This window comes from Diaphorina citri, unplaced genomic scaffold (assembly GCF_000475195.1).
Source record: "Diaphorina citri unplaced genomic scaffold, Diaci psyllid genome assembly version 1.1 scaffold1349, whole genome shotgun sequence".
NCBI lineage: Eukaryota > Metazoa > Arthropoda > Insecta > Hemiptera > Psyllidae > Diaphorina > Diaphorina citri.
Genome location: NW_007378777.1, coordinates 55,998 through 78,996, shown reverse-complemented (window position 1 = coordinate 78,996; position 22,999 = coordinate 55,998). Strand labels below are relative to the sequence as shown.

Here is a 22,999-nt window from a genome sequence, read left to right as displayed (position 1 = left end):
ATACACTTTGCCCATCTTTGCACTATCTCACCTTTTCAGACCTCTTTTCGGGACAAGGATAGAGAATGGCTTTTCTGAAACACAAGGAAATCTCTAGATTTGAACATGGTAAGGAAAAGCTGACTTTAAGGCAACACCAAAAATAGGGACAATCACCACCCAGGCCACCTGCTATATTAATTATTCCTTCAAATGAAATTACAAAAACTGTTAAGGGTAAAAAAAAAGAACATACAATAATGAGTGGTGGGAAAAATTATAGAACTGCAATAACTTACTGAAGAGAAGAAAAAGATTTAACATCCCCCGCAAATGGCTGATTGTTTTTTTTTTTTTTTTTTTTTTCATAAAGGACTGCTCTACTCTACAGTCTGCATAAAGGACTGATCTTTTACTCCTAAAGCTAACCGAGTCAGGCCTTCAACTTTAAACAAGGAGGCCAAAAAGGCAAATACTCACTTCTTTAAAATGCAATGCTTTGAGGATGGTTGTGAGCTTTTTAACATTGTCTATTTGTGCTGTCAGTACATTTTCTCTGGAGCCGTCCGAATCCAGCAAATCCATCATTGTGGTGACTAGTCAATCACGAGATATTTTCACTGTCCACATTAGTACAAACTGGATAGGTTTTATCTAAAATTATATTGGAATTGAATTTATCAAAGGTTTTAATTCTGATAGCTCACAGCTTGCAGACAGTTGCACAAGTTGAGCAACTTTTATGGGAACTTGGGAACCAAAAATTAACGTTCATCATGCATTTCCAGATTAAAGGTAGCTTGCCAAGGGTCTCCTAGACATCCGAGTAGCTTGTGCCTCACAAAAGGATGGTGATCCCTCATTAAGGGTGTCAAGATTTCAAGGTTCTTTCACCCACAGGGATACAGATAACTTTTACCTCGAGAGTAGATTAAAGCAAGTCACTACTGTAAATACCGAATGTCACCAATTTTCAGGAAATACTGGAAAATTTCTACACCAAACGGATCAGAAACTTCCAAATCTTCCAATTTTCCAAACCGATTTCAAATTTTTCAAAAAGTCAAAATTCAAATCGGGCGGGCTTTTGCGCACAGACTTGTTTATTTTTTCAACCATCCCAGTTGTACCAACCGCAGAAATTTTGTTTAAAAAATAGAAAGTAATAAATGCATCGTGTGAACTGTGCCTTATAGATCAGCAGCTAAACATCCATGTGTCCCATGTTTTTCGCCCTGCAGCATTGATACGAAGAATGAAACTGTGCTGATTCTAAACTGAATCGCAGAAACGCTTGCGCACAAACAAACGAAGCGGGAGTCATGAATTATGACGTCATTGCCTACGGGAGCGTATGTCGTGACGTCAAACTTTACAAATTACCGGTATTTTTTAAATTGATTTATCCTTCTTTAAAATGCAATGCTTTGAGGATGGTTGTGAGCTTTTTAACATTGTCTATTTGTGCTGTCAGTACATTTTCTCTGGAGCCGTCTGAATCCAGCAAATCCATCATTGTGGTGACTAGTCAATCATTTAGAGATATTTTGCTGTGTGTTCACTGTCCACATTAGCACAAACTGGATAGGTTTTTATCTAAAAGAAGAAAAAGAAAAATTCCGTTGGTCCTCATTTTTCCTGCTCTATGACTTTGAAACATCACCCAAGTAAGCGCAACAGATCTATTATATTGGAATTGAATTTATCAAAGGTTTTAATTCTGATAGCTCACAGCTTGCAGACACTTACACAAGTTGAGCAACTTTAATGGGAACCAAAAATTTACGTTCTTACATCATGCATTTTTGGTTTTCAGATTAAAGGTAGCTTGCCAAGGGTCTCCTAGACATCTGAGTAGCTTGTGCCTCATAAAACGATATGGTGATCCCTCATTTAGGGTGTCAAGATTTCAAGGTTCTTTCACCCACAGGGATACAGATAACTTACCTCGAGAGTAGATTAAAGCAAGTCACTACTGTAAATACCGAATGTCACCAATTTTCAGGAAATACAGGAACATTTCTACACCAAACGGACCAAAGACTTCAAAATTTTCCAAACCGATTTCAAATTTTTCACCGTCAGGCATATACTCCTGACATCGATTGGATCAAGTGGGCCTGTGGGTGAATTTCATAATTATTGCTTGGGCGACCAAAGTGTTAAGCTACAAATATGTCGTAATAATTACAATCGTAATACGAGTGCAAATGTTCAGTTGATGGTGGTCATTGAACCCAGGACCTTTCGCGTGGTAAACAAGCGCGTTACCACTGGACTAACCGTGCCCCTGATTAAGCCATCCTGAGACTTGTTTCTTAAAGGGGTCAGGTGATCAATGGCTTATTCATAGGAGGGGTAAGGCGGACACTTGTGGGTCCGAAGTTTGAGTCTTGTGGCGGATATCATGTTTAATCATCATCCACAGCAGCTGTACACTGAAACACAGACAAAGATTGATAGGGGATTTCATTTTTTATAACAATAATGGCCGGACCAGCCTATTTGAACTAAAGTGGCGGGTTCGATTCCCCCTCGGGTCGAATTTTATACTAAGCAGATATGGTTTGTCCTCAGAATCCAAAGAACAGTCGGAAAGGCTACCTTTCTTCTATCCTGTCTTCCTTCTCTCTTTGCTTTCGGAACGATAAAACCTTAGCAGTTACAGTTCACTCCATCAAACCTATTACTTTCTATTACTACAGTATTTTTAAAAACTAATGGCCGGAGCTTTAGGTTGTGGTTATGCACCGGGTTGAGATAGGCAAGGTTGGTAAGCTTACCTTGTTTTTAAGTTACCACTCCCATGCCAAACTGTAGAAACAATATCCTATCTCATTTGAGGATGGTTGTGAGCTTTTTAACATTGTCTATTTGTGCTGTCAGTACATTTTCTCTGGAGCCGTCCGAATCCAGCAAATCCATCAATGTGGTGACTAGTCAATCATTTAGAGATATTTTGCCGTGTGTCCACTGTCCACATTAGTACAAACTGAATAGGTTTTTATCTAACAAAGTCAAAATTCAAATCGGGCGGGCTTTTGCGCACAGACTTGTTTATTTTTTCAACCATCCCAGTTGTACCAACCGCAGAAATTTCGTTTAAAAAATAGAAAGTAATAAATGCATCGTGTGAACTGTGCCTTATAGATCAGCAGCTAAACACCCATGCCCATGGTTTTCGCCCTGCAGCATTTTGATACGAAGAATGAAACTGTGCTGATTCCAAACTGGATCAGCATATCGTCGCGGCCAAAACTAAACCGCCTATCTCATTTTTATTGCAATTTTTCAGGAGCAAAAAAAAAAATGTACCTACCTATGATGGGCATTTCTTTTTGTTGCCAGAAATGGTAAATCCAAAAACTATAGCAGTGTTATCTTTTGGAACTTATGCAACATTTATTTTACATGGAACCTTCTAGTTATTAATTCTAATACAAGTTGCTCATAATATAAACCTGTGAACATGAAACCCACATGGTGAAAAACGGTAGCAGTGTTATCTTTTGGAACTTATGCAACATTTATTTTACATGGAACCTTCTAGTTATTAATTCTAATACAAGTTGCTTATAATATAAACCTGTGAACATGAAACCCACATGGTACAAAATAAAAGGCAAAACTTGTAGATGTTAATATCTTAAATTTTATTGTACTTGAGAACAAAACAAATGGAATCTAATAATATAATAGCATGCTCAAAATAAATAGGTACAATAAATTAAGGCAGGGGACTACAGGTTGTATATTGACCGGAGAATGTGTTCAGAGAATTTTCAAACACAGTCTCTGAGCATACTCTAAGAGCCCCTTTCCCACTTGTGAATTTCATCGATTTTTTTCCTGTAAGTAATGTAATTTAAATGAGAGTGTTTCCACCACACAAGATTTTTTCTAATGACAAGTGGGAATGGGCTCTAAGGTCACCAAATATTTAGTTAATTTGACGGTAGATAAACTTCATCATTAATTAAATGTAAACCTGTAGACCTGGACCTAGAACACTTAGCAAGTTTCCAAACCAAGAGAAAGAAATTGAGAATTTCTTTACTCTGGATTGGACAGAATGGACTGTGATTCGAAAAATCTCAACATATGAGAATGAAGGAAATTGTAAAATATCCTGATACAAAAACAACCATTCTTGGAGAGTTTGGTCCCCCCGCACAAGAGGTTTGATAGAGGGAAATGTAACAACGGAGCTGTTATCGTCCTGAAATCGAGGAGGACAGGATAGGAGAAAGCCAGCCGTTCCAAGAACGAACTACATATATCTGTGTGGGATAAAGTTCGCTCCAGGCGGAAATCGATCTAGTGAATTCTGTTGCTTCGTAGGTTCGTATAAGCTTAGCCCATTTTTGGGGCACTGGTCCCTACTACGCATCGATTTTTTTTTCCTGTAAGTAATGTAATTTAAATGAGAGTGTTTCCACTACACACAAGATTTTTTCTAATGACAAGTGGGAATGAACTCTAAGGTCACCAAACATTTAGTTAATTTGACGTTAGATAAACTTCATCATTAATTAAATGTAAACCTGTAGACCTGGACCTAAAACACTTAGCAAGTTTCCAAACCAAGAGAAAGAAACTCTGATTGGACAGAATGGACTGTGATTCGAAAAATCTCAACAAATGAGAATGAAGGAAATTGTAAAATATCCTGAAACAAAAACAACCATTCTCGGAGAGTTTGGTCCCCCCGCACTAGAGGTTTGATAGAGGGAAATGTAACAACGGAGCTGTTATCGTCCTGAAATCGAGGAGAGGATAAGAGAAAGCCAGCCATTCCAAGAACGAACTTTATCTGTGTGGGATAAAGTTCGCTCCAGGCGGAAATCGATCTAGTGAATTCTATCGCTTCGTAGGTTCGTATAAGCTTAACCCATCTTTTGGGGCACTGGCCCCAACTCCGTAGGCTCAAAGTGGTCTTTTAGTGTGTGGAGTGAAATGTACATAACATGGAGTTAAGCTGACCTAGTGCTTAGAAGGCGCGCTACCCTCTAAGCTAACTAGGCTGGCTAACTCAACTTCTGTGATCCGTGGGGGACTGGTGTCCATTGCCGCTGGCTGATGGCTGGTTACAACTTCAGTGATCTGCCGAGAACTGGCAGGTTATCAGTTTGAATTAATCGCAGCAAAATGTCTCAGTTATCCGTTGTCGGATAGTAAATGTCGTTCGTTCCGTTTAGTATCGTCTCCGATTGTTATCATACCGATCATAGCGTCGGAAGCTATTGTGTGATCGGCGATATCTTGAGTCACGATCCCGGGATCGGGAACGCTGACGTCTCTCGCGGGACCTGCTTCGAGATCGGCGCGATCTGAAATAATAAACAAATAACGTATAATAATTTTATTTTAAAATGGAATATGCGGAGCGAACGACATAGTTATAGCGCATAAAAAAGAAGAATTTGTCAAGTCTAAAATCTGACAATCGTGTTTAATTTGCGCATTTGAAAATAATGCAGGACCCAAGCTAACTTTGGTCATGAGAAACTAGCGGCGTTTTTTCAATCATTATTGACGGACTGCCCAAAGTTGGAGTTGCCAAAATGACACAGCATACTTCTCAGACAACATTGTTACAATTAAAATGAGGTTGATGAGAAACTAGCGGCGTTTTTTCAATCATTATTGACGGACTGCCCAAAGTTGGAGTTGCCAAAATGACACAGCATACTTCTCAGACATTGTTACAATTAAAATGAGGTTGAAGTGATTTTAAATTAAAATATACATATTAATTTTAAACATCGGAATGGGAACTCACTTAGATGACTGGGACTGACTCCGGGATCTAGACCGGGACCGTCTGGAGCTTCCCACTCTGTCGCTACCACTCTTCACGCCTGCCTCCTGGCGAGACTGCCGTCGCTCCTCCACTAGTTTCTGAAACACAAGGTGGACCGAAATTTCCCTTAGACCGCGTTTTACGAAGTCGGCTTCAATTCTGGATTGAACTGGGTATTAAGTATAGCTCAATCCTAGATTGATCTCAATTCTGATTTGGTAAACCCCACTCTTAATCTCCTGGAAATTCCAATTCACAGGACCCAAGTAACTCTTACCATGTATCTACAGTTAGACAGGGGAATTCTCTTTTTAAAGGTCTAAAACCTTTAAGGGACTCTCAAATTCTAGGAACATGGTAAAACAGGCTCACAATAAAAAAAAAGAAAAAAAAAATCAATTGAACTTTTACGATGTATCTGCAATTAGACAGTGAAATTCTCTTCTTAAAGGTCTATAACCTACCTGTAAGGGACTCACAAAGTCTAGGAACATAGTAAAACAGGCTCACAGTGAAAAAATTAGGTGAAAGAGCTCGTTCAGGAGAACCTTATTGGAAAAGAGTGTTCTCCAGAGAAATAACAAAATGGGAGTTATCAGCTCACCCACTTGTTTGGGCGAGACTGCCGTCGCTCCTCCACTAGTTTCTGAAACACAAGGTGGACCGAAATTTCCCTTAGACCGCGTTTTACGAAGTCGGCTTCTGGATTGAGCTGGGTATTTAGTATAGCTCAATCCTAGATTGATCTCATTTCTGATTTGGTAAACCCCACTCTTAATCTCCTGGAAATTCCAATTCACAGGACCCAAGTAACTCTTACCATGTATCTGCAGTTAGACAGGGGGATTCTCTTTTTAAAGGTCTAAAACCTTTAAGGGACTCTCAAATTCTAGGAACATGGTAAAACAGGCTCACAATGAAAAAATTAGGTGAAAGAGATCCTTCAGGAGAACCTTATTGGAAAAAAGAGTGTTCTCCAGAGAAATAACAAAATGGGAGTTATCAGCTCACCCACTTGTTTCGATGTGTCCACCATTGAAGACCTTGCTGTGGTAGCAAATGAAGTATCAGAGAAAACTTCAAAATTCTGGCATTGTACCTGAAGTGGTTCCAGATTCGGAAAGTAGGTAGGAAATTAGGTAAGAGAAAAAAAAAGTAAGAAACAAAAACAAACAAAACGTAAGAAGTAATAAATTAATAACCAATCAGAGACAGAAAACGTTCATTTAAGTAGCCAATATTTCAAGTCACTCGGCCCTGTAAAAGTGGCTCAAAATGACCTAAGGAAAGTTTTTTTTTATGACTTGGATATGATTAATAATTTTAACTGTAAAGGCCAACACATCACGTCTGCGATGAATATGTCAAGATCAAGTTTTCAATTTCTAACAATTTCAACATTTTTAACCACAGAAGTATGAAGTTTGAGATTAAACTTTCGAATCATTCCAGTATCTGAGTAAATTCTGAGAGCTACGCCCAGCTCATCAAAGGAACGTGTCCTGGGCTACAGGAAGATGTTTGCTAAAAGTACCAAATAATATATTTTTTTTTTTGTACATGAAATACTTAATATTATGTGTAAAACGTCATACCATATTGGAAGAAAAAAAGTGAAAATTACACTCACCTCTGTCATGAGCTTCAAGCTTTCCTCCACGAATCCCTCGGCGCCCAATTCTTCTGCCTTGGCCAACTTCTTCCCTATATCTTCGGCCAGCTGATGTACAGCGTTAGCCTTCTCCGCCACCTCAGCAGATAGAACTTCCTGAGTCTCCAGAAGACGTTGTTTAGCGAGCTCCGTGCGACGGTCACAATCGCTGATGAAAGCCTGCAAGTGCTCCATGGCCTGTAAGAAATTCAGAAGAAAGTTAGCCTTGAAATTGAAAGGTAGTCGACGGCGGTGGTGAAAACGCTCGATCTTTGTTTTTGTTTGTTATTTTAATTATTTACTACATATTATTTTTATCCTCAAAGAACTTATTACTGAACGGGAACATGGCAAAGCAAAAGAAAAAGAAAGAACTTATTACGTTTACAATTATTTTCTCAAGTTAAAACGAGGATCAGCTCCTAAGCCAAGGCGAAAGAGGTGATAGAATCTGGGAAATGCATCAAACAGCCAAATTTTTAGACATCTCTTCGTAGTCTTTGCCCTCCAATCGAAAGTTCATGTTTTGTGAAGAACAGAGGGTAGCAAATGAAGTATCAGAGAAAACTTCAAAATTCTGGCATTGTACCTGAAGTGGTTCCAGATTCGGAAAGTAGGTAGGTAAGTAAGTAATCTTCTTCTTCGCCTTTTCCCATGTTCAGATGGGTTCGGCGCTTATCGTCGGGATCTCAATCAGCTTTAGAGTAAGTAAATAAGTAGTAAGTACCCAATTCCAATCAAAAAACCTCATTTCGATTTCGACTCACTTGCAGCTCGGCCAGTTTCTCTCGGATTTTGATGAAGCCCAGATGGAGTTTGCCCCCGAAGTGATCCGCCAGACGTCGGTCATTGTCGTGAATGCCGAGATAAGCCGAGCACACTTCGCACACTCGGAGCTTCTGCTGCTGATAGCTGGACGCCGGCATCGAGTTCCGGTAGGTGTCTTCGGCTTCTGCCTTCTTCTTGCGTAGGTCCTCGATCTGGAATGAAAATGAAACAAAACGTAAGAAATTAGGTAAGAGAAAAAAAAAGTAAGAAACAAAAACAAACAAAACGTAAGAAGTAATAAATTAATAACCAATCAGAGACAGAAAACGTTCATTTAAGTAGCCAATATTTCAAGTCACTCGGCCCTGTAAAAGTGGCTCAAAATGACCTAAGGAAAGTTTTTTTTTATGACTTGGATATGATTAATAATTTTAACTGTAAAGGCCAACACATCACGTCTGCGATGAATATGTCAAGATCAAGTTTTCAATTTCTAACAATTTCAACATTTTTAACCACAGAAGTATGAAGTTTGAGATTAAACTTTCGAATCATTCCAGTATCTGAGTAAATTCTGAGAGCTACGCCCAGCTCATCAGAACGAAACGTGTCCTGGGCTACAGGAAAGGTTTGCTAAACGTACCAAATAATAATATATTTTTTTTTTGTACATGAAATACTTAATATTATTTGTACAACGTCATACAATATTGGAAGAAAAAGGTGAAAATTACACTCACCTCTGTCATGAGCTTCAAGCTTTCCTCCACGAATCCCTCGGCGCCCAATTCTTCTGCCTTGGCCAACTTCTTCCCTATATCTTCGGCCAGCTGATGTACAGCGTTAGCCTTCTCCGCCACCTCAGCAGATAGAACTTCCTGAGTCTCCAGAAGACGTTGTTTAGCGAGCTCCGTGCGACGGTCACAATCGCTGATGAAAGCCTGCAAGTGCTCCATGGCCTGTAAGAAATTCAGAAGAAAGTTAGCGTTGAAATTGAAAGGTAGTCGACGGCGGTGGTGAAAACACTCGGTCTTTGTTTTTGTTTGTTATTTTAATTATTTATTACATATTATTTTTATCCTCAAAGAACTTATTACTGAACGGGAACATGGCAAAGAAAAAGAAAGAACTTATTACGTTTACAATTATTTTCTCAAGTTAAAACGAGGATCAGCTGCTAAGCCAAGGCGAAAGAGGTGATAGAATCTGGGAAATGCATCAAACAGCCAAACTTTTAGACATCTCTTCATAGTCTTTGCCCTCCAATCGAAAGTTCATGTTTTGTGAAGAACAGATCCTCATTTATAAATGAAACATTTAGTAATAGTAAATAAATGAAACTCTCAATACTCACGTCAATATCATAATAGTAGTCCCGGTTCTTGCTAGCTTTCTCGTAGTCAGCACGGAGGGCCAAGTCGTGAATTTTGGGACACTCTCCTAGATCCATGCGCTAAAAGAAATTTTTGCAGAGAAAAAAAATAGGGGGCGAACATTAGCCAAATATCAGTGACAAAAATTGTCCTAGCACAGATATTACAGATGTAAAATAATGTATATTAAAAGTGATTATATGGGGCATGATTTTAGTTTTTCTTTTCTCTCATGAAGCCGTTTTTGTAGTACCTAAGCCATTAAACTTGAACACTGAAGTTTTCTGAAAAACTTGGACACAGTTGAAATTTTAGTCATTTTCGAATTCTACATAGTCAGCACGGAGGGCCAAGTCGTGAATTTTGGGACACTCTCCTAGATCCATGCGCTAAAAGAAATTTTTGCAAAGAGAAAAAAAATAAGGGGCGAACATTAGCCAAATATCAGTGACAAAAATTGTCCTAGCACAGATATTACAGATGTAAAATAATGTACATTAAAAGTGATTATATGGGCATGATTTTAGTTTTTCTTTTCTCTCATGAAGCTGTTTTTGTAGTAAGCCATTAAACTTGAACACTGAAGTTTTCTGAAAAACTTGGACACAGTTGAAATTTTAGTCATTTTCGAAGTCTACCCCAAAATCATCTTAATAAGTTCAAGCTTCTCTCTTCAGATATTTCAAAATACTTAATAAATTTACAAATAACAAAATTGAGAACACTTAGAGGAATTAGACATTTGAAAGCATTTTTATGTGATTGTCTTGAAACAATCTTAAAAAACATATCACATTATTCATTACAACTGTTTTTTAGCTAATACTTACATTAATTATAAATGTTATAATTATGCTTAAATCTAAGAATATTAAAACAAACTTTAAAATATGTAGTAACAATTGTTTTACACATAAATGAAATCAAACCAAAAGTACTTTTTAATTATTCTTCTTCCATTAAACAAGTCTTTCTACTCTGAATCCAAGACAGTTTTTCTTCTTAAATTCCAAGTTCATTGACCCCCTTTTATTACTATAGCATTTTTTACAATGGTAAACTAAGGTTCAGATTTACAACTACCTTTGGAAATAAGGTATAAATATACTGTCTTGTGTCAAGAGTGGAGACCTTGATCAGCTATGGAATATCAGATTTGATAAAGGATATCCACCATATTAACATTAGCTGTAAATATTTTGGTATGAAAGAGTAAACCGGCCATCAATTGATGTCAACTGACACATCCACACTGCCTTGACAACATAGATTTTTGTCATTGATTGACAACTGGTCAAATATGTTTGGATACTCCTTTACAGATAGGAAGAGGATCAGTGCAATAGTCCTACCAACCTCTTATATATCCCACACCCCTTTTATGTGAACGGATAAAAAGCGATAAAACAACTAAACTAACACTTTACAAATGATACCAACCTCTTATATATCCCACACCCCTTTTATGTGAACGGATAAAAAGCGATAAAACAACTAAACTAACACTTTACAAATGAAAAAGCGCAAGGAAAAAAGTGAATTAGGAAATTCACTACTCCTTAGGTGATAAGAACTTAATTCGACCAACAAATTGAGGATGACGCCATAATGGCCATGAGAAACCGTTATACCCCGGGGAGATGAAAAACTGAAGAAAAAACAAACAACCAAGCAGATGAGAGCAACGATGATCACTCGCGAATAAAAAAGGCTGGAAAATACTGATTTAAGGATGAAAAACGCGAACTTTCCCTAATTAATCCCTAATTTAAAGATAAAAAAAGAAAAGCCGACGCGCACTACATGTTTGGATCTGGTTGTGGACTATCAAAACCATCAACCAAAAAAATTCAAAACCATCAACCCCCACATAAAAAAATACTGTGGCAAAGGTCAGAGCTATGATCAATGCTCTGTTGAGACCCCTTATATTCATTAGCCCACTCGAGATGAGCGCTTTTTGTAAGTCAAACATTATTCAAACCTAATTTATTACCTTACAAATTTATTATAATTTATATTTTTAAGGCAAAACATGTATTTGGATTGGTGATAGTCTGTCTGTAACTTCAGCTTCGTGTTATTTTCATTACTTTTCTGTTCTGGAACACTTAAAAAGAAAAGTGAAAAAAGTATTGAACAATTAAAATTAAACCACTTTCTTCACTGCAAGCTACTCCATTTTACCAAGAACATCTTACATTTGGAGAACCATGCTTCTTCAGCCTCTTCATAGATCTTGCGTAGGGGTAAGCACACTTCCTGATCAGGACCTTGGTACATGACACATTTGCTCCATCTGTCTCTCAGAATATGCAGAATGACGCTGTCCACTTTCCTGTTTGCAAAATAAATTGGAAATTGTACATCATTAAATGTTAAAAAAGAAGAAAACAACAAAAATCAGATCAGAACATACCCCTAGCCAACATAGTAATTAGCTTTTTTTTTATTTGAACTTCCAGGAAAAAGGAAAAAAACACCCTTGCAGTTCTACCATGCTAAGCGAAAACACAGTATGTCAAAAAAAAATCGATTTTTATGCAGAATGACGCTGTCCACTTTCCTGTTTGCAAAATAAATTGGAAATTGTACATCATTAAATGTTAAAAAAGAAGAAAACAACAAATATCAGATCAGAACATACCCCTAGCCAACCTAGTAATTAGCTTTTTTTTATTTGAACTTCCAGGAAAAAGGAAAAAAAAAAACACCTTTGCAGTTCTGCTGTGCTAAGTGAAAACACTGTATGTCAAAAAAATCGATTCTTGGTTTTTGATGCCAAATGGTTCCTATGATCCTAAATTTTGATCCTATATTTTTTTTTTTTTTTTTATCCTAAACCCCTTAAAAACCACTAAAACGTGTTGCCGTATGTCAAAAATGAATGTTTGCCATATAGATTGAAATCTTTGAACTCAATTTCCTGAAAGTAGGGTTTTTTGACATACAGCATTTTCAATGGTTCCTAGGATTTTGATCCTTTTTTTTTTTTTTTTTTTTTTTCTTAATCCTAAACCCCTTCAAAACCACTAAAATGTGTTGTCATATGTCAAAAATGTATGTTTGCCATATAGATTGAAATCTTTGAACTCAATTTCCTGAAAGTAGGGTTTTTTGACATACAGCATTTTTGCTTAGCATGGCAGAGTTGTACAGTGATGTTGAACCAATACAAATATTTTTCTTGTGGAATCTGAACCAATGGCCCCTCTTTTGAAGGAAAATACCAAATTTAGTTTGACCAATAGGTGGTGTGGTAGCACTTGTACATAAACCATTGGAAATCCAAGATAGCACCTTTTCAGCTGTGACAAAATTCAGAGTTAAAAGTTCAGTTCTGATTTCACCAGTTTGATTTGGTTTTCCCGAAAAAAAATGAACACTGAACAGCAGTTTGAGAAAAACCAAAAAATACGAGCGTCCGGTTAATTTTGCCGGTCAGTGTAGGTAGATACCCAATATAAATATTATTTAGAATATTCTACTGTTGATGATTACACAAAAGCAGAGAATCTAACAAGGTACATAATTATTTCAAATAGTTTTAAATAATGACAAGTCAAATAATAAAAATGGATTGATTAATTTACAAATTGATTGTCAAAAATGACATTCTTATAATGACACTTGAAAAAAAAAAAAAAAAAACACATAGATAGATACCCAATATAAATATTATTTAGAATATTCTACTGTTGATTACACAAAAGCAGAGAATGTACATAATTATTTCAAATAGTTTTAAATAATGATAAGTCAAATACCTAATAAAAATGGATTGATTAATTTACAAATTGATTGTCAAAAATGACATTACCGAAGGTTGTGTTTTTGGACCAATGTCAAATGCCTTTGATAAATCAAAATTTTCAAGGACGAAAACTGAAATCCTTCATTGTTGAAACAAAGACCAACAGGTTTGCAATTGATTTGAGTTTTTCTTCATTTTAATCTGGAATGGTGCAATTTTCGAGATTATAGGGTCTTACCTTTTTTTTAATAAACCTTGCAGGAGACGAAATCTTCAATATCTTTGATAAGGTATTGACAACAAATATTCCACTATGTCTGAAACTTCTCTTCAAAACTGTTGTGGAGTTTCGCTCCATTGTAGAAGAACTAAATTACACATAAATTGATTCATTTAAAACAAATAATTATTATTTCTATAGTTAAACACAAAACACATTATTAAATAAGATCCACAAAATACGATTTTCTATAAATTTAGTTTCTGAATAAATTATACAATTTAGATTTGGACCTCCTGGAAGAAAGAATTAAAACATCAGGCATTACACATCATAACTTCACAATGTTTGATCAACAACTCATTATTTATCTGTCTACCTCTAACTGATCTCTTGATTACATCATGTAAAACCTATCATATCTTTTATTCGTGATGTAAAAAAAAAAAAAAAAAAAAAAAAAATCTTACTGGTCTCTCTTGAACTGTTCATTGGCTTCAAATTTGCACACTGAATCATCATCGTAACATTGGTCAATAGTTGGTACACGTGGGAACTTTTGATGGTAGTATGGATAGGGGGTTCTGTAGGGTGTCACAATTTTCTCTGGAAAAAAAGGAATGAGTACCGTATTTAAGCATATCTGAGCATATTAGAAGGAGTACCGTATTTAAGCCATGGGGATGAAAAATACAGTCTCAAGATCTGTCCACACATAGGCGACCGGCCATCAGGAAAAAAAGGAATGAGTACCGTATTTAAGCATATCTGAGCATATTCGAAGGAGTACCGTATTTAAGCCATGGGGATGAAAAATACAGACTCAAGATCTGTCCACACATAGGCGACCGGCTATCAATTGATGTCAACTGACACATCCACACTGCCTTGAAAACATAGATTTTTGTCATTGATTGACAACTGGTCAAATATGTTTGGATACACCTTTACACATAGGAAGAGGATCAGTGCAATAGTCTCCGGCCATCAATTGATGTCAACTGACACATCCACACTGCCTTGACAACATAGATTTTTGTCATTGATTGACAACTGGTCAAATATGTTCAAATATGTTTGGATACTCCTTTACAGATAGGTAGAGGATCAGTGCAATAGTCTTAAACTAAAATGGACATGGCACATAAGGGATCAGGAAGAGACCACCTTATTGTATTAGAGTTGGCTAAATGGCTATCAAACAAGGTAAAACCCCACCAGCCCTGCTATAGAATCTTTTTGTTCAAATGGGCTGTGGTTCCAGCTAGCAATCTTTTTTTTTTTTCATTTTGTTTAGATAGTTAGTAGGCCATAACTCTTGAGCAGCAGATCAGAATTTGATAAGAAATTTCATGTGAATAACCTATTTGGCCTTTGGGAAGGGGAGGAGACACTGCGACTGGCAATAGTCTTAAACTAAAATGGACATGGCACATAAGGGATCAGGAAGAGACCACCTTAACATAATAGGTAGAGGATTGTATTAGAGTTGGCTAAATGGCAATCAAACAAGGTAAAACCCCACCAGCCCTGCTATAGAATCTTTTAGTTCAAATGGGCTGTGGTTCCAGCTAGCAATCTTTTTTTTTTTTTTGTTTAGATAGTTAGTAAGCCATAACTCTTGAGCAGCAGATCAGAATTTGATAAGAAATTTCATGTGAATAACCTATTAGGCCTTTGGGAAGGGGAGGAGACACTGCGACTACATATCCTTCCCAGTTCTTAGCAGTTTTACAGAAAATAAATAGGACCTATCGGTAAAATGAGTTTGTTTTTATACTGACCTCTAAACCAAATAACAGGAGCTTCCAAGACCTCCCCAGCATTTATGATGAATCTGACAAATGGAGAAACATTCCAATCGTCTTCGCTGCCCGCTCCCATTTTTCCTAAGTCCTTACAAAATGGTCCAAAAAACTAGAACTTGGTGATTTGCTGACGATAAATCGAATTTTCGACGTACAGTTCCAGTAATCCAGTCAGTAGCCCAAAGTTCCTTAGTTCCCCAAAACTTATCAGCTCACAGCTGTATCCAAGGAGGCTGTATCACAACTTCACAAGTGTGAAGTTAACAATTTTTGATTTTTCGCTAAAATCCCTACTGCTGAGAACCTAGCCATGCGCACAGACAGCTTTATTTTTTTTTCTTGTTTTTTTTTTTCAGCTGGCACCACTGCAACTGCAACATTCGATTTTTTTTCAAAATGGCGAATGTGTGAAATTTTTGAGAAAAGCTACGAAAAAAATCAAAACAATAGAGGAAATCTTTTGTTTACTCTACGCACCATCGCCATCTTGTTTTGTGACGTCAGACTGAAGAGGTCTATGGCGAATGTGTGTGTGTGAAATTTTTGAGAAAAGCTACGGGCTGCGAGCTACGTTGAAGAAAATTACCAAATTTGCCGTTTAAATTATCGAATTAGTGCTTAAATACTTGTGATTATTTGGCTCTAAGCTCCTGAAGTTGGACGGTCTCAAGCTCCCGGAGTCACCATGACGGCTCACGATCAAATGAAGGCTATGTTGGATGAACTTATGGGCACTGGACGCAATGGTAAGAAGTCCATCAATATGTTGTAATGAACTCTTGCGAAATCCATAGACCAACTAATAAACATATAATAGGGGCCCTACTGTGAAGCTGGCTCTTGGAAATATGTCTCGAAGTTAAATCATTCCTATTCTGCTTGTAAGTGGAATTACTATGAGTTATTGAATGTTTGATGTCAGTAGTTACGTTGAAGAAGAAAATTACCAAATTTGCCGTTTAAATTATCGAATTAGTGCTTAAATACTTGTGATTATTTGGCTCTAAGCTCCTGTTCTTAAGAAGTTGGACGGTCTCAAGCTCCCGGAGTCACCATGACGGCTCACGATCAAATGAAGGCTATGTTGGATGAACTTATGGGCACTGGACGCAATGGTAAGAAGTCCATCAATATGTTGTAATGAACTCTTGCGAAATCCATAGACCAACTAATAATAAACATATAATAGGGGCCCTACTGTCAGGCTGGTTCTTGGAAATAATATGTCTTGAAGTTAAATCATTCCTATTCTACTTGTAAGTGGGATTAGTATGAGTTATTGAATGTTTGATGGCAGTAGTACGTAAGAATCCAAAGGGAAAAGTGCTGACTTGATATTCATCTGCCAATGTGTTTTAGGCTGCTGACTGAACCAAAAATCAAAGATGGAAAAAATAAATGCTACATTTTTGCTAATTTCTCAATTAATTTTCCAGGTGAGAGCAACAAATACAATGTGAAGTTCTTCGACAGTAAAGTATGTAAAAGTTTCCTTCTAACATGTTGTCCCCATGAAATCCTATCATCAACGGTAAGTGTTACTCTTTCATACCAAAATATTTACAGCTAATTTTAATATGGTGGATATCCTTGTCAAATATGATTGAAAAAACGCCGCTAGTTTCTCATGACCAAAGTTAGCTTGGGTCCTGCATTATTTTCAAATGCGCAAATTAAACACGATTGTTAGATTTTAGACTTGAAAAATTCTTCTTTTTTATGCGCTATAACTATGTCGTTCGCTCCGCATATTCTATTTTAAATAAATGAAACTCTCAATACTCACGTCAATATCATAATAGTAGTCCCGGTTCTTGCTAGCTTTCTCGTAGTCAGCACGGAGGGCCAAGTCGTGAATTTTGGGACACTCTCCTAGATCCATGCGCTAGAAGAAATTTTTGCAAAGAGAAAAAAAATAGGGGGCGAACATTAGCCAAATATCAGTGACAAAAATTGTCCTAGCACAGATATTACAGATGTAAAATAATGTATATTAAAAGTGATTATATGGGGCATGATTTTAGTTTTTCTTTTCTCTCATGAAGCTGTTTTTGTAGTAAGCCATTAAACTTGAACACTGAAGTTTTCTGAAAAACTTGGACACAGTTGAAATTTTAGTCATTTTCGAAGTCTACCCCAAAATCATCTTAATAAGTTCAAGCTTCTCTCTTCAGATATTTCAAAATACTTAATAAATTTACAAATAACAAAATTGAGAACACTTAGAGGAATTAGACATTTGAAAGCATTTTTATGTGATTGTCTTGAAACAATCTTAAAAAGCATATCACATTATTCATTACAACTGTTTTTTAGCTAGTATTTTCAAAGAGGAACAAAAATCTCATACTGTAAAGGAAATATCAATGTGTTCCTATAAATAAGAGAAGTTGTGAAAGCTCTAGTAAAAACTTGAATTTGAAGAAAGGTCGTTGACAAATAGAGTGAAATCTAACATTGGGATAGGTAGACAAGAGACACACAATACAGTTGTTATTCTCCCAACTTCAGTCATAGGTAAATGGATTGGTGATTGAATGCTTCTTAAAATAAGCTAATAATTAGAGGACTGGTAAAATGTAGTAGCTTGCAGTGAAGAAAGTGGTTTAATTTTAATTAACCTTTTTTCACTTTTCTTTTTAAGTGTTCCAGAACAGAAAAGTAATGAAAATAACACGAAGCTGAAGTTACAGACAGACTATCACCAATCCAAATACATGTTTTGCCTTAAAAATATAAATTATAATAAATTTGTAAGGTAATAAATTAGGTTTGAATAATGTTTGACTTACAAAAAGCGCTCATCTCGAGTGGTTGTGGGTCTTCACCTTCCAACTTATATGTATTAACCTTTTACTTTAACACCCTTTATCTCCTAGAGGGGAAGAAAGAATGGAGAGCAAAACATATCGTGAACATCAATGTTGATACAAGAACACAGAATCAAATATCTTGAATAGGAAATAAAGATGTAATACGTACACACTCCATTGTGATCCTTGGACAAGTTGACAATCTCCAGGAATTAGAAAAAATCAATCTAGGTATACATACAGTATGTGTAGGAAGTTCAGGATCATCTTCTTTGTACCCAGGCAGTAATTTGTCTTCTTTGTGGTGAATCAACATGTAGGTTTATACGTACAAATTAGATAGGGACACAACTTTCTCATCTTCTTCTCCACACCATTTCATCAACTCTTCTGAGACAAATAACTTGAAGACCAACAGAAAATCACCATTTCCTTTCATTCTAAAGTGTTTCATGGACTGTTTTGAGGTAAAAACTTCAAACTGTGACAATGGATATGAATGATTCCAAGTAGAGATGCAAAATCAATATCTAATAATATGGTACAACAGCAGATATGGAAAAGTCCCTACATTGTTGAGATGAAAATACACAACTTTCTCATCTTCTTCTCCACACCATTTCATCAACTCTTCTGAGACAAATAACTTGAAGACCAACAGAAAATCACCATTTCCATTTTCTTTCATTCTAAAGTGTTTCATGGACTGTTTTGAGGTAAAAACTTCAAACTGTGACAATGGATATGAATGATTCCAAGTAGAGATGGAAAATCAATATCTAATAATATGGTACAACAGCAGTTATGGAAAAGTCCCTACATTGTTGAGATGAAAAGTGAAGATTACTTGAAACTAGTTTTTACATAACTTTAAACAAGATTCAAGTGAAGATAGATTTAAATTTAATGTTGAATTTGTGAGAGTAATGATTTAGGTTTTAGGCTGTAGACATGCATACATACAGGTTCATGAAGACTTGGAGGATCCAAAACACTTGCTGTTACATTGTTGAAGAGATAATACGTACAATTCAAAAGTCCATGGTTGATTATGGATGATCCAGAAGAGCCCAAAGGGTTTTCATTTTTTTTTTTTTAATAAATTTAGGAGCTGAATAATTCAAGGTGTTAAAAATAATAGCATGAATACCCAAACTTTCAATTACAATGTTACTTAATACCTAAGTATGTGCTTGAAAGTTTGATAGTAGCATGTAGTACCAAAAGAATCCCAAATATTTTTTAATAAATTTAGGAGCTGAATAATTCAAGGTGTTAAAAATAATAGCATGAATACCCAAACTTTCAATTACAATGTTACTTAATACCGAAGTATGTGCTTGAAAGTTTGATAGTAGCATGTAGTACCAAAAGAATCCCAAATATTCTTTATGACGTTTTATTTCATTAACAGCATATTACTTTTATCAATACTAAATTAAATAGCAATAAAAAATTGTAATACATACAGTTCATATCCAAGTGTGTTCTGATCTTCCACAAATTAAATACAAGTTTGTTTGACATAATTTTAACAATAGCTGAGAGGGTGTTTTCCTACTTACATTAATTATAAATGTTATAATTATGCTTAAATCTAAGAATATTAAAACAAACTTTAAAATATGTAGTAACAATTGTTTTACGCATAAATGAAGTCAAACCAAAAGTACTTTTTAATTATTCTTCTTCCATTAACCAAGTTTTTCTACTCTGAATCCAAGACAGTTTTTCTTCTTAAATTCCAAGTTCATTGACCCCCTTTTATTACTATGGCATTTTTTACAATGGTAAACTAAGGTTCAGATTTACAACTACCTTTGGAAATAAGGTATAAATATACTGTCTTGTGTCAAAAGTGGAGACCTAGACCAGCTATGGAATACCAGATTTGACAAGGATATCCACCATATTAAAATTAGCTGTAAATATTTTGGTATGAAAGAGTAACACTTACCGTTGATGATAGGATTTCATGGGGACAACATGTTAGAAGGAAACTTTTACATACTTTACTGTCAAAGAACTTCACATTGTATTTGTTGCTCTCACCTGGAAAATTAATTGAGAAATTAGCAAAAATGTAGCATTTATTTTTTCCATCTTTGATTTTTGGTTCAGTCAGCAGCCTAAAACACATTGGCAGATGAATGTCAAGTCAGCACTTTTCCCTTTGGATTCTTACGTCCTACTGACATCAAACATTCAATAACTCATACTAATTCCACTTACAAGTAGAATAGGAATGATTTAACTTCGAGACATATTTCCAAGAGTAAGCAACAGGGCCAAGTGTGATCTAATAATGTAATGCAAAAAAGAATGAAAGGAATAAGCAAACTGTTTGAACAAAAGAGAATTAGTTCTTGTTTTATCCAATAGTAACAATGCAACTTCACCAAGTTACCTCAAAGGCACATTTTTGCCAAAAGATTGAAAACCAAACAGACAAATATCGAAATTATTCGAAATCAAATCACCTTATTACATAAGAGGTATTTCACGTTGACCTCTTTAAGTTTTCATTCGGAGCCTTTTTGCACATCCCTCCAAAACGGCGCTGACGATCGTGTGCTCAATTTTTGATTCGGGCTTTTTCGTATGGGAATTGATTCGGGTTTCTCCGTAAGGAAATTGAATTGATTCGGATTTCTCCGTAAGGGGGCTCGTTCTCTACGGAAAATTTTGAACACTGTGACGCAGGGTATGTTTGAATAGACGGGCCAGCTGCACGTTATCAGGTCAAAGTCAATATGTTTGTGTGTTAGTGGAGAGAACAAGTACCTTAAGGGATCATTTCAAGCCTGCACATATGAATAGCTAATCCCCGTTCGTTTTAAAGAGTGAAAAAAGGAATTCCCTAAACAAATAACAGTTCTCTAGTGTTATAACATCGGCTAGATAGTGTTTTATTTATTTACACCCTAAGCAACAGGGCCAAGTGTGATCTAATAATGTAATGCAAAAAAGAATGAAAGGAATAAGCAAACTGTTTGAACAAAAGAGAATTAGTACTTGTTTTATCCAATAGTAAGAATAAAACTTCACCAAGTTACCGAGTTGAGTCTTTAATCAAGTATTCCAATCGTGATATTTTAGAACTTTTCGATAATCTTGGCCGATATTACAACTTTTTAGTATTTAGCTTTTAATTTACAAATAGTTTACCTACTATAAAAGGGGTCTTCTTCTTTTAAAGAAGAATTGTCAGTGGCGCATTCGAGGAGCTACTTCTAATTTTAGACCAAAAGAGGACATCTGTATACAAAGCTTAAATCTAACCCGAGTTTCCTAGACCAGTAGCTGTTTATCTACAGACAACAAGGACTCTATAGGGGAAAAAGAGGCGGAGAAATCGGAAAAAGGTCCAACATTTATTTACCATTGGGAGCAGGCAACACGAAAAAATCTTAGAGACTAATCGACTACCAAAAGAAATCCAAGGCTAAAGTAACGCCCCTCCTATTAAAATCCCCTAAGGCAAGTTTTTTTCCCCCTCAAACCTAGGTAAGTCCACAAAACCAAGAGAAAATAAATAATCCCACATCCACCTCTATCAAAAATTTCCCAGTGCGTACGACTTTGTGAAAAACTGAGGGAAATTACCAGACCTCCCTTATGAAACTATGAACACGAACCGGATACAAAAAACCAAACAAATTCGAATCTCAAATCTTCCCAATGAAACTATCCCTCCTAAAAATGTGTGAAGTACATCAAGAAGAGGGGTAGGCAAGGTATTATTATGAAACTATGAACACGAACCGGATACAAAAAACCAAACAAATTCGAATCTCAAATCTTCCCAATGAAACTATCCCTCCTAAAAATCTGGTGTGAAGGACATCAAGAAGAGGGGTAGGCAAGGTATTTAAATAAGAAATAATGGTCTTTTTATGTTATCTTTATTAAAGTGGCTAGGATTCTCCTAAAGAAGGAGCTCTTCCACTCAACCCTAAATAAACTCAACTAATCATATTCTTTCTTTTTAATTTTCCTCTTCCTCGTCGCCAATAATTTTCCAAAAAATAATAATAATCCAATAAATTGTCTATGTACACAGAATTGAAAAAAAAAAATCATATTAAATATAGATATCTATATATATTTTTGTTTATTTATATAACGTTTTGAGGGCGAGTTCCCTCGCGGTGTTTAGGGCCCGGAGGTACCGGCCGATGGCGATAGTGTTTGGATATTTCACTGATAGAGTGCACTGTTCATTAGATCTTCCACCGTATGATTTTAAATGCACCAAAGGACAAGACTATTGGAGTAAAAAAATAAAGAAAAATATAACGAAGATGTTGGCTAGTTCATTCATTTTGTCTTATTTTATTTTATTTATTTTTATACTTTTTATCATTATTTTTTTTTTTCCAAAGAGCCCTACGAGTAAAGAATATTTTTCTTCGTTTATAAAGAAATTTGACACCATATCCAAACCATTCGCGTTAGCTCTCGAACATACGGGGGTTGTCTGAAAGGTACACGACCTCTTAAAGGACTAATGCTATGCCTGCCATCCATGCTGAGAGAGCCTGGAGGCACTGATAAATGGCTCTATTTCATCGCTAGAGGCGCTGTTGGTTAAATATTTCACCACTAGAGTGAGCTGTTGATTAAATGTTCCACCGTGAGATGGCGCCAGTGTTGGGATATTTCACTGGCAGCACCAGTAGATGGGGCTAGTGTTGGTGATTAGATATTTCACCACTAGAGTGAGCTGTTGGTTAGGTATTCCACTGCGCGAGTGCGATGGCTCTATTTCATCGCTAGAGGCGCTGTTGGTTAAATATTTCACCACTAGAGTGAGCTGTTGATTAGATG

The 22,999-nt window shown here is 36.1% G+C and overlaps 4 protein-coding genes and 3 long non-coding RNA genes across 8 annotated transcripts; 2 read left to right on the top strand and 5 right to left on the bottom strand.

Moving 5' to 3' along the window:
• Positions 1-474: 474 nt before the first annotated feature.
• On the bottom strand, positions 475-1,017 carry LOC113470034. Its single transcript, XR_003393248.1, has 2 exons — positions 899-1,017; positions 475-633 (listed from the first exon to the last, which is right to left on the bottom strand). It is a non-coding gene; the product is annotated as an uncharacterized LOC113470034 (long non-coding RNA).
• Positions 1,018-1,416: 399 nt separating this feature from the next.
• On the bottom strand, positions 1,417-2,052 carry LOC113470033. The gene is made up of 2 exons (XR_003393247.1): positions 1,927-2,052; positions 1,417-1,575 (listed from the first exon to the last, which is right to left on the bottom strand). It is a non-coding gene; the product is annotated as an uncharacterized LOC113470033 (long non-coding RNA).
• A 2,490-nt stretch (positions 2,053-4,542) lies between these two features.
• LOC103515468 (putative RNA-binding protein Luc7-like 1) lies at positions 4,543-9,833 on the bottom strand. Its single transcript, XM_017446696.2, has 5 exons — positions 9,556-9,833; positions 8,942-9,160; positions 8,201-8,413; positions 5,762-5,880; positions 4,543-5,309 (listed from the first exon to the last, which is right to left on the bottom strand). Exons 1-5 carry the CDS (start codon positions 9,649-9,651, stop codon positions 5,174-5,176), a joined length of 783 nt encoding a protein of 260 aa, XP_017302185.1. The 5' UTR covers positions 9,652-9,833; the 3' UTR covers positions 4,543-5,173.
• Positions 9,834-11,737: 1,904 nt separating this feature from the next.
• LOC108253180 (NADH dehydrogenase [ubiquinone] 1 beta subcomplex subunit 10-like) lies at positions 11,738-15,577 on the bottom strand. Its single transcript, XM_026828165.1, has 3 exons — positions 15,333-15,577; positions 14,019-14,154; positions 11,738-11,912 (listed from the first exon to the last, which is right to left on the bottom strand). Exons 1-3 carry the CDS (start codon positions 15,430-15,432, stop codon positions 11,738-11,740), a joined length of 411 nt encoding a protein of 136 aa, XP_026683966.1. The 5' UTR covers positions 15,433-15,577.
• A 291-nt stretch (positions 15,578-15,868) lies between these two features.
• Positions 15,869-16,943, top strand: LOC103515463 (putative RNA-binding protein Luc7-like 2). Of its 2 annotated transcripts, XM_008480403.3 has the most exons (3): positions 15,869-15,937; positions 16,299-16,471; positions 16,793-16,943. In XM_008480403.3, exons 2-3 carry the CDS (start codon positions 16,411-16,413, stop codon positions 16,924-16,926), a joined length of 195 nt encoding a protein of 64 aa, XP_008478625.1. In that variant the 5' UTR covers positions 15,869-15,937; positions 16,299-16,410; the 3' UTR covers positions 16,927-16,943. The 2 variants fall into 2 exon arrangements, with proteins under 2 accessions (XP_008478625.1, XP_008478626.1); XM_008480404.3 differs by lacking the exon at positions 16,299-16,471 and having other exon boundaries at positions 15,877-16,102.
• Positions 16,944-17,109: 166 nt separating this feature from the next.
• On the bottom strand, positions 17,110-20,329 carry LOC108253182 (putative RNA-binding protein Luc7-like 1). Its single transcript, XM_026828164.1, has 2 exons — positions 20,127-20,329; positions 17,110-17,241 (listed from the first exon to the last, which is right to left on the bottom strand). The coding sequence occupies exons 1-2, from the start codon at positions 20,307-20,309 to the stop codon at positions 17,110-17,112; spliced, it is 315 nt and encodes a 104-aa protein (XP_026683965.1). The 5' UTR covers positions 20,310-20,329.
• Positions 20,330-20,951: 622 nt separating this feature from the next.
• LOC113470029 lies at positions 20,952-22,406 on the top strand. The gene is made up of 2 exons (XR_003393243.1): positions 20,952-21,906; positions 22,037-22,406. It is a non-coding gene; the product is annotated as an uncharacterized LOC113470029 (long non-coding RNA).
• The last annotated feature ends 593 nt before the right edge of the window (positions 22,407-22,999 follow it).

Excerpts from the sequence above, each read along its gene's own strand:
- LOC103515463 (XM_008480403.3), top strand. The coding sequence starts at position 16,411 with ATGACGGCTCACGATCAAATGAAGGCTATGTTGGATGAACTTATGGGC. Across the intron at positions 16,472-16,792 it reads TATGGGCACTGGACGCAATG|GTGAGAGCAACAAATACAAT; the intron begins GTAAGAAGTCCA and ends TTAATTTTCCAG.
- LOC108253182 (XM_026828164.1), bottom strand. The coding sequence starts at position 20,309 with ATGTGTTTTAGGCTGCTGACTGAACCAAAAATCAAAGATGGAAAAAAT. Across the intron at positions 17,242-20,126 it reads ATGAAATCCTATCATCAACG|CGCATGGATCTAGGAGAGTG; the intron begins GTAAGTGTTACT and ends AATTTCTTCTAG.
- LOC103515468 (XM_017446696.2), bottom strand. The coding sequence starts at position 9,651 with ATGGATCTAGGAGAGTGTCCCAAAATTCACGACTTGGCCCTCCGTGCT. Across the intron at positions 9,161-9,555 it reads ACTACTATTATGATATTGAC|GCCATGGAGCACTTGCAGGC; the intron begins GTGAGTATTGAG and ends AATTTCTTACAG. Across the intron at positions 5,310-5,761 it reads AGTCAGTCCCAGTCATCTAA|ATCGCGCCGATCTCGAAGCA; the intron begins GTGAGTTCCCAT and ends TTATTATTTCAG.
- LOC108253180 (XM_026828165.1), bottom strand. The coding sequence starts at position 15,432 with ATGGGAGCGGGCAGCGAAGACGATTGGAATGTTTCTCCATTTGTCAGA. Across the intron at positions 14,155-15,332 it reads TCCTGTTATTTGGTTTAGAG|AGAAAATTGTGACACCCTAC; the intron begins GTCAGTATAAAA and ends CTTTTTTTCCAG. Across the intron at positions 11,913-14,018 it reads GAACAGTTCAAGAGAGACCA|GAAAGTGGACAGCGTCATTC; the intron begins GTAAGATTTTTT and ends TTTTGCAAACAG.